General features: G+C 36.2%; 1 protein-coding gene and 2 pseudogenes across 1 annotated transcript; 2 read left to right on the top strand and 1 right to left on the bottom strand.

Moving 5' to 3' along the window:
• The first annotated feature begins 2,457 nt into the window (after positions 1-2,457).
• On the top strand, positions 2,458-4,718 carry LOC120137444. The gene is made up of 3 exons (XM_039153212.1): positions 2,458-3,230; positions 3,547-4,318; positions 4,482-4,718. The coding sequence occupies exons 1-3, from the start codon at positions 2,458-2,460 to the stop codon at positions 4,716-4,718; spliced, it is 1,782 nt and encodes a 593-aa protein (XP_039009143.1).
• Positions 4,719-4,733: 15 nt separating this feature from the next.
• LOC120137343 lies at positions 4,734-12,042 on the top strand (annotated as a pseudogene).
• Positions 12,043-14,536: 2,494 nt separating this feature from the next.
• Positions 14,537-18,203, bottom strand: LOC120137247 (annotated as a pseudogene).
• Between the last annotated feature and the right edge of the window lie 324 nt (positions 18,204-18,527).

Below are 18,527 nucleotides of genomic sequence, written 5' to 3'. Positions count from 1 at the left end.
TACACAATTTTTTTGTGTGGAGTAAGCACAATCAATAAAAAAATGTCACGAATTAAAAGAAATTCATATTTCAAGATGCGCACATACTCATCCTAACTTGAGATTCCATTCGCTACTGGACGTGACTAATTGAACTCAATACCTTTTAAAAAATAATATTTTCTTTAGTCAATGAGATCGTTTGATGGGTCTTGATTGTTAATCTAGTGTTGTGTTAAATCGTATATTTTTATCATTGGGGTGCAGGTAAATGATTATTTGACACGTGGTAAATTTTATATTAATAATAATGTAGTTAAAGATTATAGATAATGGAATATTACGATTTATAAATAGGGGGAGATCTCTAGGAGTTATTGTAAGATCCTTATCACAAAGTTGAAACTTGTATTATTTTTTGGCTATATAGCTTGTACGCGCATAAGCATGCAAAAATTTCATATAGTCAAAAGATTATTTATATGATTGCACGACCATCTAATTAGTGCCCATTTCAGACCTTAATAAAATTATAATTATAGAGATTTCAAAAATTTGAGCTCAAAGAAAAAACATTTTGGATGGACCGGAGGAAACTTTTCGGGAGCTCTTCAAGCCAATCCCTAGATTACCATCCTCCCATAATCAAAGACGGGATTCCAACAATTAATCCTCCCCCAGAGATCCTTGAAGCCGGAATTTCCGAATGGAAACTATCATTAGTGGGGCAGTTCCTTGGGCCAACACCAAATTTTACGACAATGCAGCAGATTGTTGATTCATTGTGGACAAAAGCTCTGCAAGGTTCCCGAGTTCAGGTGAGTCTAGCCGGGAGTAATCTTTATATCTTCTCTTTTTCATCTGAATCAGCTAGGGATTGGATTATTGAAAATGGCCCCTGGCATATACACAACAAACCCCTAATTCTTCGTAAATGGGAACCTAGTCTTAAACGTCTGCATTTTGATTTATCTAAAATACCAATCTGGGTTCACCTCTACAATGTACCGTTAGAACTTTATTCCCAAGCGGGTCTAAGCTATATTGCAAGTGGTATTGGTGTCCCCATCTCAATGGATTCAGTAACAGCCTCCAAGACCAGACTGGAATTTGTAAAAATCTGTGTGGAAGTTAGTGTTGATGATGACATCCCTAAATCTATTGATGTAGTCCTCAATGGAAATGTTACCACTTCGATTTACATTGAAATACCTTGGTTGCCTCCTAAATGTAGGAATTGTAGAAAGTTTGGCCATAACGAAAAGAACTGCCTAGTAAAAATTTCATCCAATCCTAGCCTAACACAAGTCTGGAAGAAAAAAGATGATTATAACACTACGTACTCCACAGAAGGATCTGATAAGAACCACACTCATGTTGCTTCTGAAATTCCTGATGAAGCTCCTCAAAATATTGAAACTGCTACTGAACCTACTTGCGCAGATGCTAATGCAGAAACTACAGAACCTTCTAATGGCAGTCCTGGCAATGAAATTGTAACCGAACATATTCCTCCTTCTAAAGAGGATTCATGTAATCCCCAGAACTCTCTCCCTAAAAGAGCTAGAGGACGTCCAGCCAAGGAAAATGCCTCTTTTACTGGCTCATGTAATAGATATGAACTCCTAAACTTTGTTGAAGAAAAAGCTGCAAACATTGATGTGCCTCTTAGAACAAGCAGAGCCGCATCTAAGGGAGTAGCTGAATTAGTCAAAGAGCTCAAAGTGAAAAAGAAGAACAAGCTAGGAAAAGTTACAAGTTCAACAGCAGGGGGTGCAGGGCCATCTCTAACTTCTCCCTCACAATGATTGTAAGCTTCTGGAACATTAGAGGATTCAATAATCCTCTAAAGCAAGATAAGGTACTTCTTCGAGCTTCTCAAAATAAAGTAGATATTTTATGTTTGCTGGAAACTAGAGTTAAAGAGGAGAAATCCATTCCTATTTTTGATTCTAAATTGTCAAATTGGCATGTTAGTTCGAATTATGATTTTGCTGTCAATGGGAGAATATGGATACTGTGGAAGAAAAATATTGAATTATCTATCCTTCAAGCGTCTGATCAGATCATTACTGCCAAAGGCTCTTTTTTAGGAGCCCCTTTTGTTTTATCTGCTATTTATGGTAGTAATGACATCATTATTCGAAGACAGCTATGGCAGCAGCTGTATTTCCTGGAGAGAAACATTGGTCATCTCCCCTGGATGCTATTTTTTAACATCTTACATCCTGATGAATCTTCGACTATGAATTCTTATGTCCTAGCCCCACTTCAGAAATGAAAGATTTTCAAGATGTTTTTTATGAGCTAGACCTACATGATCATTCTTACATAGGACCTATTTTCACTTGGAGCAATAAGCAATACGGGTTGTACCTTGCAAGGAAGCTGGACAGAGTTCTTATTAATTCCAATTGGGCTACTATTTTTCAAAAATCTGCTGTTGAATTCTTAGCATAGGGCGTATCCGACCACTGTATGGTAATTGCATGGTTCTCTAAAGATGCTCCTACTAACCTCCCCAAACCGTTTAAGTTCTTCAACTTTTGGACACTACATCCTACTTTCTGGAGTGTAGTAAAACAGTCTTGGCACCCTACTATTTTTGGAAATTCGATGTTAATCTTGTTCCTCAAGCTCAAGCGCCTCAAGACAAGTCTAAAGAGCTTTAATAACTCTTGCTTTAGTGAGATATCCAATAGGGTCAAGTCTAAGAGAATTGAGTTGGAACAACAACAAATGCTCTCTTTAAAAGGAACGAATCCTATTGACAAAGAGCTCCAGATTCAAAAAGATCTTTTCATGCTTGAAGAAGCAGAACTAATGTTCTTGAAACAAAAAGCCAAGATTCAATGGATAAAAGAAGGGGATAAATGCTCCAAATTCTTCCATTCTGCTGTTGCTGTAAAGAACAAGAAGGAAACTATTCGAATGCTCATTAATGATCAAGGATTAAGATTAGAATCCTTCGATGATATGGCCTCCGAGGTGATAGCGTTCTACAAGAATCTAATTGGGAGCGTAGATACTAACGTCAAAGGCTGTGACTATAATTTCTTGAAAAATATTCTAAGTTATTCACTGCCTCCAGAGCATTCTTCAAATCTCATCAAAGATGTCACCACAGAAGAAATCAAGGAAGCTATCTTTGAACAAGGCAATGACAAAGCCCCGGGGCCTGATGGATACACTCCACTGTTCTTCAAAAAGACATGGTCCATTGTAGGTGAAGATGTAGTGAGAGCAATCAAGTATTTTTTTCCAGCATTCCTCACTGCTTCCTGCTTTTAATGCTACCACAATTGCTCTTATCCCTAAAGTCCCAAATCCAAGTAAAATCAAAGATTTCAAACCAATCTCCTGCTGCTCAGTCATTTACAAGTATATTACCAAGATTCTAGTAAAATACTGACTCCCCTTATTCCAGGAATTGTTTCTTTAAATCAAACTGCATTCATTAAAGGAAGAAGCATTGTTGACAACACCTTACTAGCACAAGATCTTGTTAAAGGGTATGGAAGGAAAGTCATCTCCCCAAGATGCTCTTTAAAAATTGACCTTCAAAAGGCATTTGACACTCTTCATTGGGGTTTTTTTATCTGATGTTCTTAAAGCCTTGGATATTCCTCAAAGATTTATCGATTGGATTGAAGCTTGCTTTAAACAAGCTCGATTCTCAATCTCTTTCAATGGAAGTCTTATTGGTTATTTCAAGGGAGCAAGAGGCATTCGACAAGGTGACCCTCTATCACCTATCCTCTTTGTTCTTTCTATGAATATTCTTTCCTCCATGCTTAATATGGCTTCTACTAGAGGACTTTTTAATTATCATCCTAAATGCAAGAAAGTAGGAATCACTCACTTATCATTTGCTGATGACCTACTGATATTCTGTAAGGGTAATGTTGAATTAGTAATTGGTGTCATTACTGTTCTTGAAAGTTTCTATGAGATGTCTGGTCTGAATTTAAATGCTGCAAAATGTATGTTCTTCACTGCTGGAATTTCTCTTAGTCACATCGAGCATATCAAGCAAGCTACAGGGTTCACTTATGGTCATTTACCCGTTCGATACCTTGGAGTACCATTGATAACTCGCAAACTCTCTGAAAATGACTGCGAATCCCTCATTGCAAGTATTAAAGCTAGGCTCGCTCTATGGTCTGGTAAAAATCTGAGTTACGCGGGAAGACTTGAACTCGTTCGAGCAGTCTTGTTCAGTATTGCTAATTACTGGTGCCGGCAGCTTCCCCTTCCTCAAGCCATAATAAGCAAAATTGAACAACTTTGCTCTAGGTTCTTCTGGAAAGGCTCAGATAAATCTGCTACGGGTGCAAGAGTCAGCTGGACTAAAATCTGTCAATTAAATCTGAGGGTGGTCTTGGGCTGAAAAAACCTAAAGATTGGAATAAAGCTTGCTTGATCAAACTCTTAAAGAATCTACTGGCTGGAGAGGGTTCTCTATGGATTGTTTGGAATCATGCTTATGTAATAAAGGGTAGAAATCTGTGGCAAATGGAAAACAGAGCCAGTTTCAGCTGGAGTTTCAATCGTATCCTCAAATTACGCAGTGCAGCACCACACCTATTCGAATGGGCATCCTCTATAAAGACATTTGGCAGGAGATTAGGGTGAAGGAAATCAAAGTTCCCTGGCATTCACTGATTTGGTTCCCACAACATATTCCTAAGCATAGTCTCATTGCTTGGATGGCAATCCTCGACAGACTGCCAACCTGAGACCGACTGATGCGAATGGGAATTATCACCGAAGGGAATTGCGTGCTGTGCAATGATAAAATGGAATCTAGAAACCACCTGTTCTTTGACTGCGATACTGCTTCATTCTTATGGAAAAATATTCTACTTCTCAGCAGCATCAATAAACAATGCTCAACATGGGAGGAATTGCTAGTTTGGGCTTCTAGATCTTGGAAAGGAAAGTCTCTCTTATGTACAATCCTTAAGCTTGCATGGTGTGCTTCTTTATACCTTTTGTGGGAGGAGCGTAACAGACGAAATATTTAGAGGTTACCACCGAGCCAATGATGATCTCCTGATTTGCATCAAAGAATTTGTAGGAATCAAGCTTAGGGGGGGAAACATTAATAGGACTGATAGAGTTAACTCTAACCTTTGTACTTCATGGGGTTTATATTAGAACCGATCTGATGTTTTTTGTATGTAGTTTGTACATTAGGTGTTGAGATCGGTATTTTTTTGTAGCATTTTATGCTTCTTTGGGTAATAAAATTGATGAATTATCCAAAAAAAAATTATAAATATAAATATTAATGAAAATCACCATGATGAAAGCTTAGGTCCAATTTCCCTTTCAAATTGGATTTGACATCGAGTATATATGGATTCTTCAGAGCTTTAATTATGATATATCAAATGTTTATCTATTATTTATTATATTTTCTATTTTCCTCACATTGTGCCATAAATGGAATTACATGTGTCCATTCTTCAAAGGTAGAAAAAACCCCTTTTTATTTGTGTAGCTAAATTTAGGGATTAGGGTTAATGATATGATATATGGTAGTTGTCAAGGGATTTGCTACCAAATCATATGTGCAAATCCCTTCTTTTCTCTTTACTTCACCAATTATGATATTAAATTTAACAAAATACCTTTAATCGTTAAATATAAATTCAGATGGATAGGTATACTCTTTTATTTTATTTTCACTTCTTCCACAGAGATGAGGTGAAAAAAGTAACGAGCAGTCTACTCCAATTATTTTTTTCTTGGCAGATGAGTCCAAAATTATGATTGGTGTTCAATTATTTTCTTCCATAAACTCCGTCTGATCATATTCCAAATTTCATGTCAGTGCATGATTTTCATAACTATACCAGTGTCAGGGTTCGTTTTATTTTGATTTTTTAATAGCAAAATAAAAGTAATTTCATGTATTATTTCTTCAAAAATTGAAGAAATACTAGTAGATTATTTTTTTAAGTTATTAGATGGAAGAAGTTGGCAGCTTTAATGAAATAAAAAAAAGCAAATGTACTGCAGGTTTTTTTTTTATATTCCAACAACTTTGTCCATTAGTATCTTTGTCATGCAGGAATGTAATAAATAAAATCATTATTTACAACTTCACCTTTTAAAAAAGAAAAAATACTATCTCAAGTCCTCAAATAAAACCTCTCTTAGAATTCTTATTGTAGCTATTCAATTTGAAATTGAAGAGATTCATTAGTTTAAACTCATATTTATTACTACTGTATTGGTTTATAGAGAACATAAAATAATAACTCGTGTTCTAAATATAATATATTTCAATAATGAGAAATGATTTTTTTTTAAAACCATATTTATAATAAAAAAATCATTATTATAATATCATCAATATCACTCAATTAATCTATTATTTTTCCAACAGTTTAATGACAAGGTTGGGATTATTGTAACTTCAAGATTTAAGATTTAAGTTTCGTTACGAGCTAGTAGATCAATTATTTCATGATTTCTTCTTATCACGCTATTTATAGTTTTGATCAATGAAAACCACTTGCTTAAATCTTTTTCCCCCTCAATGTCATTATTTCACTCAAAACTAACTTTTAAGTAATTGTCCACTTCGTGTTTACATGGAGAAGAAAAGTGAAGATTTTATCCTTGAAAATAATGATATGAAGAAAAATTTTAAAAATGTAATATTTATTAATTGAGACTGTGAATAACGTGGTGAGACAAAATTCATATAATATTTTTTAATTTATGAATTGATGTTAAGTTCCACATATTTATTTGGATTTAGATACGAGTGCTCAAATTTATTTGGCTAGGTTGCACTCTAAGTTATAGGTTTATACTGGTTTAAGTTAAATTATAGTTGAGTTGTGTGCAATTATTCTGGATTAACTCTAGACAAGGAAAAAATGATGTTATATGTCCCCATAACATTTTCTTGAAAAATGGTTGAATGATCACCATCTATGTACTTGTGGACAAAAGGATATCTTTGCTACTGTTTCCAACGAAAAAGGATTTGATATAAATACAAACATCATCTCTACAAGACGGATCGGTCAAAACCTTTGCAAACTCATTGGATCAAGCTGTCTTAAAAAATATATATATGTTTGAATGGTTCGTTTGTGTCTAAACTCATAATAAAACATGAAATTAAAAACCTCACAAACAATTTTTGTTTCTTTGTGTTCTTAAGACAAGACACCCTTTGTCCAAAAGAAAAAGGAGAAGAAGCTTTCAATTAAACAGTGCTAAGGGTTGAACTATATTCGTTTATAGCGTATGGCCCCAACATGTTGTGGGTGTATTAGGAGTGGATTAGGGAGAGAGTGCTTGAGTGGGTACCCAAATGTTGAGTGAAGGAAAAGCATGAGCTGACCCTAAACCAAAGTTGGGGGAACCCTAAAAATAGACAAGCCATTGTTTCCATGTGAGTCGATTTAATAGTAGCGTTCCAAATTGACTACCCCCTTTGTGCCCCTCCTTCCCTCAAATTCTATCTTTTTGGGAACTAGGATTTGGAATTTTTTATATATTCTTCCATTTTTTTGGGTACAATATATATCCTTCCCTTTCACTTACAAACCTTTTTATTTTACATATATACTAATATATATTTATTATTGGTTCGCTATATTTATACGTGTAATTGGATCGGATAAAATCAAAATTCTTTTCTAACCAATAAAGTTGAAAATTTCGAGAGACGGGAAGATTATTACATATATACTTATGTTCCTTGTTTTGTCTACAGCCAATCTTTAACTCTCCAAAATCTATTTTTATGGGACATTTCGATCTATCTTTCCAAACCCATCATCGTGACAATGCCTATCATAACTATCAAGAAAATTGAAGTTTTCGACTTCTCAGCCGCATGTGATCTCTTCAATACTTTGGACTTGCTTGTACGTTATCAATTACTCTCGTATGCTGTTCGATACGTGCCTTTTTCATGTCTTTATTTTTGTATAAATCATAAATATGATACCCAACGTCAACATATGTTATTTTTATTTAGAGTTTGAACTTTAAATAAAACAAATAATATCCAAATAAATATTTGATTTACACGTTTTATATATTAATTTTTTCTATATAAATAATGTTAAAAGATCAAATGGTAACATAATATATATATATATATATATATATATATATTATTAAGCTAAGGTGATTACAAGTAGTATATGTTTTAAATATTCTAAACCATTTGACAATGAATACTCAATCACCCTGCTGCAATTGTTGGTGTTCGAACTCGTGACCTCTAAGAACAACAACGATTACTTTAACTACTGAGGTATGTTGGTTCGTACAATAACAAAATATAATTAAGTTACCACCAAAACGAAATGATTAATTTTCAAAAATAATTGCAATTACCTAGAAGATCAAAACTCTAACAATAGACGCCTATAAGCATTAACATATAGACAATAAATCCGCGCATCATCTTTGTTTTCCTTCAATCATGCCTTAATATTAGAAAAATCCACCAAGCTAGGAAAGAGCTTGTGATAAATAAACTATTTAATTTAAAAACATTTTAAATCTAACCTAATTCCTTTTTTTAGAAGTCTGACCTAATCTTTTTATGGTTTCCAATGGGGAAATCAAGACTTGTAGCCTTTGAATGGAAAGCAAGGTTGGTGAGTGTTTCGTATTTTGACTGTTCTTTTATATATTTAGCAGTTGATAAATTTAATATTAATCCATATTAATATTTTGAATTTTTTTTCTTATAATGAAATAATAAAGTCTATTGTATTTAGTGAGAAATTAACCTATAAATCCTAAAAATATAGATTAAAGAAAACCTAGATACTAAATGAAAAAGAACAACTGTAACATTGTCTCAGATGTTTTGATTCTATATGAATATATATTTTGCTTTTTAAATTCAACATCAAGATTTAATTTAGTAGTATTTAATTATTTATCCAATTAAGCATTTAAAAGTAATTTGGAAGTTTAATGATTATGCTGATTTTTTTCAAAATTTAATGATGTAAGAAGGAATAAAATAAAAGTTGAATAGTATAATTTGTAGTTTACCCTATTTGTAATTTTCTTTTTTAAAATACTTAAACATTTTTTCTCTCTCTTCTTTTCGTTGTAGTAATAAAAGGCCAACAAAGGGTAGCAAGTAAACCAACATAATCTAAAGCAGATAAGAAGCAAAAACAAAAAAAGGCTGCTCCACACTAAGGAAGAAGACCGTGCGAAAAGAGAGAAGCCAAAGCTATTTGTTTCTTTCCCTTCTTCTTCTTCTTCTTTTTAGTTGGATGTTGAAGAAAAATGGAGGGTGTTTTGCAGTGGTTGAAGTCCATATGGAGAATCTCAAAAAATTAATAACCATTCATTACTTCATTAGTTTCTCACATCAACTTTTGATTAAAACAAAACTCTTGCTTTTATTGTAGTTGCTAGTTCCATTGGTGGCACAAAGAGTAACCGACATGCTCGACAAATGGTCGGTAATGTCGACCGGCTCCGGCGAGATTGAAATCGAAGTTTGCTAATGGTTTCAAACACTCACCGAAGATGTCATTACATGTACCGCGTTCGGGACCATTTTATGAAGATGGAAAGGCCATTTTTCGCCTACAAGCCCAACAAATGGTGCTGGCAGCCGATGCATTTCAAAAGTTTTTAATCCCCGGTTATAGGTAATGTTCAAATTTCTAGTTTTTCATCCATTGCCTAGTTTTTCCACGTATCAAATGACGGAACATGAGTTTGTGGTGTTGTAATATCCAGATTTTTGCCGACCAAGAGGAACATAAGCTTTTGGAAATTGGACAGGGAGATTAAAAAGTCACTGAGAAGCAATCGAACGACGGAAAGAGAACTTGGGGAACAGTGCAAGAGAAAGGAGCAGAGGATTTGCTGGATTAATGATGCAGGCCTCATATCGAGTCCAAATATCACAGTCCATGACATAATCGAGAGTGCAAGAGCTTTTTCTTGCCGGCAAACAGACCACATCCAATTTGTTGACGTGGACCACCGTTCTTCTAGCAATGCATCCCAGTGGGTGCAAGCACGTGATGAGGTGCTAAGGGTGTGTGGATCACGTGACATACCTTCCAAAGATGATGTTGTAAAGCTTAAGACGGTAAAAAAAAAAAGAGAAAATCGCCTCAGTGACCAAAAAATGTCTTATAATATATGATTTTCAATTTTTTTTTTGCCAAAATGACCAACAAATCGCGAGAACGTGTCAAAGACACGTATTACCACGACCACGACCCGAGACGAGACGAGACGAGACGAGACGAGACGGCGGCGGCGGCGGCGCGCGAGAGTCCCCCTTGTTCTCTTTCACTCAACAAGGAAATGAGAAATCCAAGCCTTAATACACTTCCAATAGTGTTTCCAATACTATGTGGGATTGAACATTACCAACAACCTTCACATGTCAACCTATTTTGTGTGCTTAATTTGACTGTGCCATTCACTAAAATTGTTGGGATTAGTTCATTTGAAGAAGTGTAACTAATAAAACCATAAGCCAAGTAAATTGCTTTTATTTGTCGTGAAATGATGTCCCTGCAACCTTTGGTGGAACTTTGGACCTTGTAATAAAACTTGAACTATGCTTCCAGTTCCATCCAGTAGAGAATTTAAAATCATAACTTGTACTTATCTCCAATATCACAAAGCAACAAAAAATCTACAAGAAATTGATCAGCTATGAGGAGAGTCTTGAATGTAGAATTGTTGTGTATAAATCCACATGTATGCATAACCGAGTAGAAATTATATTTATACGGCAAACCCACCCTTTTTCACTAAACAAAACAATTTTGGCATACCAAATGAACTAATCTCTCTTATAGTCACACTCAAGCTCTTAGCAAATAGGTTGACATGTGAAGATTGTTGGTAATGTTCAATCCCACATAGTATTGAAATACTATTGGGAAGTGTATTTAAGGTTTGAATTTCTCATTTCCTTGTTGAGTGAAAGAGAACAAGGGGGACTCTCGCGCTCCGCCGCCGCCGCCGTCTCGTCTCGGGTCGTGGTCGTGGTCGTGGTCGTGGTCGTGGTCGTGGTAATACGTGTCTTCGACACGTACGCGCGGATACTATTTTTTTAGAGAAAATTCTTAAGCTCTTGCTTTTGAGATTTTCTTTTGCCGTTTTGCGATTCTTGGAATCGCGTTGCGATTTCTCAATCGCATTGCGATTCCTGGAATCGCGTTGCGATTTTCAATCGCGTTGCGATTCTTGGAAGATCGCGTTGCGATTTTCTTTTGACCGTTGCGATTTCTTTTCAACATTGGCGATTTTCTAAACGCGTTGCGATTTTTGTTTCGCATTGCGATTTTGTTGGTCATTTTGGCAAATCCAAAAAAGTTGATTAAAATCGTATATTATAAGACATTTTTGGTCACTGAGGCGATTTTCTCAACAAAAAAAAGCCTAAGCCCCCCTTCCCTTTGCATTGAAGGAAATGTCTCTTTGCCTTGTTTAAGCATAGTTTTAACTCAGAAAAAGGGTCTAAATCAGTAAAACATTCTGACTTTGGGTTCACATCTTGTGGTGTGCAGCTGACCATGATCTTAAATGAATCCCTGCGGTTGTACCCACCAACGATAGCCACGATCAGGCGGGCCAAATTTGATGCAGAGCTGGGTGGCTACGTGATCCCTAGTGGACCGAGCTTTTGATACCCATCTTGGCCGTTCATCATGATCAAGCCTTATGGGGAACGATGCTAACGAGTTCACCCGGCTAGGTTCTCCGAGGGAGTGGCACGTGCAGCAAAACATCCTGTTGGTTCATACCGTTTGGGCTCGGGGTCCGCACGTGCATCGGGCAAAACCTAGCCATCTTACAGGCCAAGTTGTTTCTTTCTATCATGCTTCAACGCTTCTCCTTCAGGTTGGCCCGTCTTATCGACATGCACCAACGGTTCTGATGCTGCTTTACCCACAATATGGAGCACCCATCTTTCAACCTCTGCCGGAATCCCTATACCTCAGAATCAACGGTCCTGATTTCATCCCATCTCGTATGTGTACGAAAAAGAATACCCCATCTCCAGTTGCCTTTAGAGTATAGAAAAATCAGAGCAATGAAGACAAAAGGTATCACCAAAAATCTTGCCAATTCCTTTCGGCTTGCGTACAACTGATGAACTGACCCAATATATTTGCAAGTTGCAACACAGTTTTGTAATATCATGCAATTCATGATATTGGTATCTATGATTGCACATGGAATTAGCTGCTCACACCCTAATTTTAGGTTTAATTAATTTAAACAATGATAACTAATATATTGTAATCCAGACATTCTTTTTAAGAGAGATATTTCATGGGAAATAACAAGATTTGCGTCCCCCTAACTGTGAGCCATATATCAACTACAAAGTTTTCTTGTCTTATTCTAAGAGGAACCAAATCGAGGATTCTTTTTTTTTTTTGGTTACTACGAATGTTTTAAATGAAACAACAGTTACGGAATCCAAAAACATCAAGTGTTCCATTGAGCAAGGTTGCTTTAATCCATCACGCAAATGCACTTTTTAAAACAATAAGTTGATTTACTCAATAGTATTTTACGAGGTTTAAGGTCTTCCGAGTTGTAATGTAGAGAAGTATTATTTAAATTTTCTTTACTTTTGGGATCTTCTCATGCTCTAACCTCTGCAATCAATTAAGAATATCTACAACTCAGTTAATTATGCACTCTTACTTACCACGATGCTAATGACTTGATTGTCGGGATTACTATTCTCATTAGTATTATATAGGATTACTATTCTCATTAGTATTATATAAGATTACTAATGTAATCGAGTGATTTGTACGTACCTTAATCTCTGATGAAGTGTGTTTCAAACTTGGTTGATGATTAAACACATAAAAAAAAATATAATATGTTTTACGTTCTCATTTCCCTATGATTTGATTAATGGAAACTATAATATTATTTCTATTGATTAGCAGTTAACCAAGGCTTAATAGTAAACGGAGGGCTTCTCTTGTTCTTTTGTGCCTTGTCTTATGCATGCCCCTCAACATTGACATCTAGGCAAATGTCTCCCCCTACCTTTACCCATATACCACGAAATCAACATTCCAGTGGACCCAATATTTACATCGCGTTTATATGTTACATTTCACTTGTCTTCATATACAGATTTTGCAAGCATGTTTCCAAATTCAAATTCTTAATTTATTTATACGTAAACTGGGTTAGCTACAAATTTTGCAAGCATGTTACTAATCATTCTCTCACGAGTCTTCGTGCATTGGTTGCCATCTCAACTCTTCTTGCCAAAGCGTGGTTCGTGAACTTTATCCTTGTCCGCCGCGGGGCCTATATGGCTGCTGATCTTATGGCGAAACTTGATACCCACACGAATGGTTCCCTTGTCATTGTTTGATCCCCCATTAGCTCTGACTAGGCTACTTTTTAGGGATATTTCTGGTCCTTCCAATGCACGTTTAAATGGCACTAATGTAATGGCCATGGCCTCATCTTTATTCAAAAAAAGAATAATAATAAATAATTAGATATAGATAGATAGATAGACACCTAGGCAGTGTAAACCATTAGATTTCGATCATTTGTAATATCCTTTATGAAAACATGCCTTGTTTTAATCCCAGATGTCTCCAATTAATATGTTACTTTGATACCAATGCTATTTTCCTGAGCTGGCTTTGGTCTGCCATTGATTGATGTTCTCAACACCAAATGGGCATTGGGTTCTTGGAATGATAGGACGAATATAATCCCCTTTCTACCATCACCATGCCCACTTCCTCTCTTGGAAGAAAATAAATGCTTTCATGGCATGGAAATTTGAAGAATCGAAGAAAAAGAGAAGGGGTCAACGGAAAAGAGATCGGTGTCTCCCATTTGAGAAGACATGATCACATGGGAGTTGAGAGCTGCAAACGAGACAATGGCAGAGGAGTTAATTTTCTTAAGGGAAGGCTGAATGATAAGCCAATGAGTAGATTGTTTTGACACTCGGTTGTTCATATTTACCTACTACCACCTATGATCTTCAAATTCCATGGTAGTCCGATTCTAGTCCCACGGTATAATTATAAGAACATAATGACTCGGTGAACGAAAGTAAGCTTCACTTCTACCTGTTAGAACTCACAAGATAGTGGGGGAAACAAGGATATGGAATCTCACGTTAGATGGTAACATGATCGACGGCTGAATAACTTGTTCAATGTTTTGCGACTATGACAAAGAAGCTGTTTCGGGTCCCCACGGTTGTTCTTAAAAGAACAGGATCGAGCACATAAATCAAGTAGGGCTGGCATCGGACAAGGCTCTCTTGTTCGTTACCCTAACTGACAATGATAAAATTGGCTGGGGACAAAACTTGACCACAGTTTTTTTCTGGTGGATTTTAGCATCGCCTGCACTGCATCATGCAGGCAACCAGATATGATTACTTCCCAGAAGCCACCGAGTAAACTATAAGCAATGTTGACGATGAGTATATTAAACAAAATTGAAGAGCGTTGGATTTAAATCCGTACAGAATAATGGACTAAGTTTTACGGAGAGAGACAAAAAATGATTCAGAAACAATAATATATTAGTTTTCCACACGCTGTATGAAAATCCTGGTTAAAAAAAAGGGAATTTCAGCCGCAAATCTAGCCATACCTGCTGTATACCAACATTGCAGGTATGCAAACCAGAATCCAAGTTTTAAATGCAACTGCAGAAAGAAAGCCGACTTACTACACACTCTAAAACTAGATACATGACTTAAAATTGCAATGGGACTACTCAAAATATTCAAGCGAAATGATAAATCAAAGTGCCCCTGATATTCAATATACGGGAATTTGGAGAATCATATATAGTCAGCACTCCTCATTACTAGACATACAAAAGTTGTGCCCTCACATGCAAACACTGAAAAAAAATCAGGCAAAAGAAAACATGGTTAGAGAGGTGTTCCTGATTCATTCTTTAGTAGTAAAAAGAGAGAACAGTAATGAGGGGAAATCTACAAATTGTACCCATGTTCATATATAAAAAGAATAACACATTTAGCACCAAAAAGTTCATCTCAACAACTTCACAAGTTCCAGTACAATTTGTGGATTTCTAGTTTCTAACGTGTTTGTTAGAATGAATAAAACATGAATCTATTCACTCGAAAGCTCTTCCATGCAAGATCAAAAGTACCAGCTACTCATGCATTATCATCTGAAAAGTATAATGATTGTGATCTTAGCCCAGATTATGGTCGAGACATACCGTACATAGTGTTGAAATCATCAATTCAGTGATGTTCTCACTCTATGTAGAACTTCTTTAATTGAAGGAAGTACTTTATTGGAAGGTTTGCTGATCTTCACATCGAACTCAACCTCCATTAATCTATGGTTTTCCTTGGAACGGTTCATTGAGAAAGAAACATTGAGGTTGGTCTCTTCATCAACATGAAGAGGAGGATGGAAGAAAAAAACCTTTCCAACAATAAAAAGCAACAAAAGAACCATTACGAAAATGAAGAAGCAAAAACACGAGCATGCTTTATGCACAAACTAGAATTCCAAAACATTATGCAACACTGCCAAACCAAAGCCCTGTATATAAAAAAGCACCAACTATTAATCCATGGATAAATTAGGACAGAAGGCTAAGTAATAATTGCTTGATCAGGCTTTCTAGAACTGAAATTCTAATGCATGATTTTAAAATTGATCCTAGATGTTTTAGCAATTGCATACTTATAGCCGAAGTATGTGTGTGGATTTGAGCAATTCAGACCTGTTGTCCCCATGAGTGCCATATTTGGACTAGGAGCAGTTGTTAACTCAATCTCTTGTTGAGCAGGATCCCCGCTCTTCCCTGTTGCACCAGATAAGAAGAAGAGTTATCTCACACACATAAGGCCCTATCATTCAATCAGTCCAGATTAATAAGGATCAACTTACTCGGAAATGCACATCGAACCATCCTGCAAATCCACAGAAGCGAGTGGCACCATGCTGATAGCTGATGAGAAACTTGATTTGAGTTGAAGGATGTCACAGAAGCAGTTAAACAATCAATCTCCTTTATAACAGCTGATGTCCCAATAACTTGGTTTGGATGGAGGTTGTTCCATAATGATGTCTATATAAATGAATATATTTCATTAAAAAAAGAAGAATATGACAAAGAACCAAACAAGTGAACAACCTTCTCAGTTCTTAAAGATATTATAACTGCCAATAACCTTGGGTATCTAATAGAAGAAATTAAGTTAATGACAGCTATATATAGATCTCATTATCTCTCACCTAAAAACATCAAAAAAGTGATTCAACACCTAAAGAGTCAGAAGTACTTTCTTTACCAGCCAATATTGGTTGTCTGAGCAATAAACTGAATGTAATATCATCAAGTGCACCAAGGTATCAGAAACTTTTAGAACTCACCTGCAGATAATATTTCTCCTGCTCTACAGAGAAAGGTTTTGTCAAAACACTCATATCAACACCGTAATCCTTTGTATCTTCCAAAAACCCATACCAATCATCCATTGCTCCTTCATGATCATTTTCTTCTGATCCACCAATCCAGATCGGATAGGTGCTACCCACATGCGTGCATGGCTAGGATACCTAGAAATGGAAATTGTTTGTCACACAATAAGCTTGCAAAATTGTAAAGAATGCTCAAGAGCTCAACAAATATTACAAGCATCTGTTCAAGCAAAATGCTGATATTACATTACAGAAAATAGTACATTAACGCAGCAGAAATGTAAAGGTTCTATCAGAGTCAAATTAAGCTACATCACATCTATATCTCATTTACACGTTCATTTTAGAATTTTTAGTTGGCAAGACATCAACCTACACCTTACCTTAGTATTTAGTGAAGGCCTATGTGCAGGCATTTCAGCCAGTTATAGTCAACATCCCTCGGAAGTATTATCATATTGATAAAATTTAACTAACCAACAAGATGGTTTGGATGCCAGAGCCACATCAATTTTATAGGAAGTTGCTTATGAAGAAGAGCATGTCATATAGGGACAGAGAAAAAAAACAAACCTCATAAAATAAACAAAAAATACGTAACTAATAAAACATAGGACGTCCAAAGAAAATTGAAATAATAAAAAGGTGAAATGACTTCTAAAGAGTTCCTTACATGACTCCAGTTGGTTTCAGCCAACGATCTCGAGCACATATCACAGAATCAAACATAGATTCACGCAGGAGAAAGTAGCCCATCCACTCGGAGATAATCACATCAACTTCCCATTAACCAAAATTTAAGATCAGAGGAAAAACATAAATAATCATTTAAAACAAAGTAGATTTAACTAAGTTTTAAACCTGACGATCAAGTTACCACCATTCTCCGGCAAAACAACTTCTTCCATAGAGCCCTCAATTACTTCAACAAACGTCTTGAAGATTGTTAGCCTGGACAAGAGTCCGGGCATGCTCTGACATCTTAGTTGCCTCAACAGCATAGACCTTCCTTGCACCAGCCTGGGCAGACCAGATGGCAAGAATGCCGCTTCCGGTTCCTACATCCAACACAGTCTTCACCAGGATTCACCAAATTAGTTTCTGTCAGTATTTCACATAGTTGCAAAAACAATCCCTCCCAAAACAATAATATAATGGTAACAAGGTAATCAATGACAGAACTGAGCAACCCTGTCTAAAATTATTGATAGTCTTTGCTTTACTAGTCTATAATCGTTGCAGGTTATCTCATCTCCATTGCTTCTGCTTCAAACTTTTAAACTTTCATTGCTTTCTCAAGTGTATCTCCACAAACAAAAAGAAAATTCAGCATCCAAAACAACACCCAATTGCCTTTCGTTCATTGTATAACTTTTCCAACTCACTAAGTTGATACCCAAACATAAAGGGTTTATCCTTATACAAATTTGAATTCAAGTTCTAAACTTTAAGCCAAAAGAAGAAAGGGCGTTACCTTTCCTTGAAATGATGCTTGTTCCTAAAAACAGCATTGTAATAGCGTCCATGCGGACTCGATCACTAAGCATCTCTTTCTGATGGTAAAGAAAAGCATAAGTGCAGAAGTAATTGGCAAAATCAGCTCCTTTATCCAGCGGCCCGTTGCCGCTACCGCCTGCGACGCCATTATTACGGCTCCCCATTCTCCCTCTTTGCCACTAAGCGTACTAAGCTCAAAACTTTTAATACGGCGAGATTGTGAAAGTAGTATCTTAGGGCAACGTCGCCATAAGCGGTGAGGGTTTGGCCTCTGTTTGTCGACAAAATAAATATATATAATTACTAAAGAATGCGATTGCCATGTCATCAGCTTTCGAAGTGGCAAAATAGGGTTTCTTTTAGCTCTATAATTAATAGGATGGCAAATATCGAACCCGACAGAAAATCGAAAATCGAATTAAATGGGTCGGGTTCGGGGATGATAAACGGGGACGGGGACGGGAAAACTCTTTATTTTAAACGGGACGGGGGGGACGGGTTTGGTAATCCCCGCCCTGATTACTCGATTATCCGCCCCGATTACCCCCCGATACCCGACCGATAATATTAAAAATAATTATTATA

The sequence above is a fragment of the Hibiscus syriacus genome, unplaced genomic scaffold (assembly GCF_006381635.1).
Source record: "Hibiscus syriacus cultivar Baekdansim isolate YM2019G1 unplaced genomic scaffold, ASM638163v2 tig00000170_pilon, whole genome shotgun sequence".
NCBI classification, from domain to species: domain Eukaryota; kingdom Viridiplantae; phylum Streptophyta; class Magnoliopsida; order Malvales; family Malvaceae; genus Hibiscus; species Hibiscus syriacus.
The sequence above is the reverse complement of the archived record's forward strand: the minus strand, read 5'-3'. Positions and strand labels throughout refer to the sequence as shown.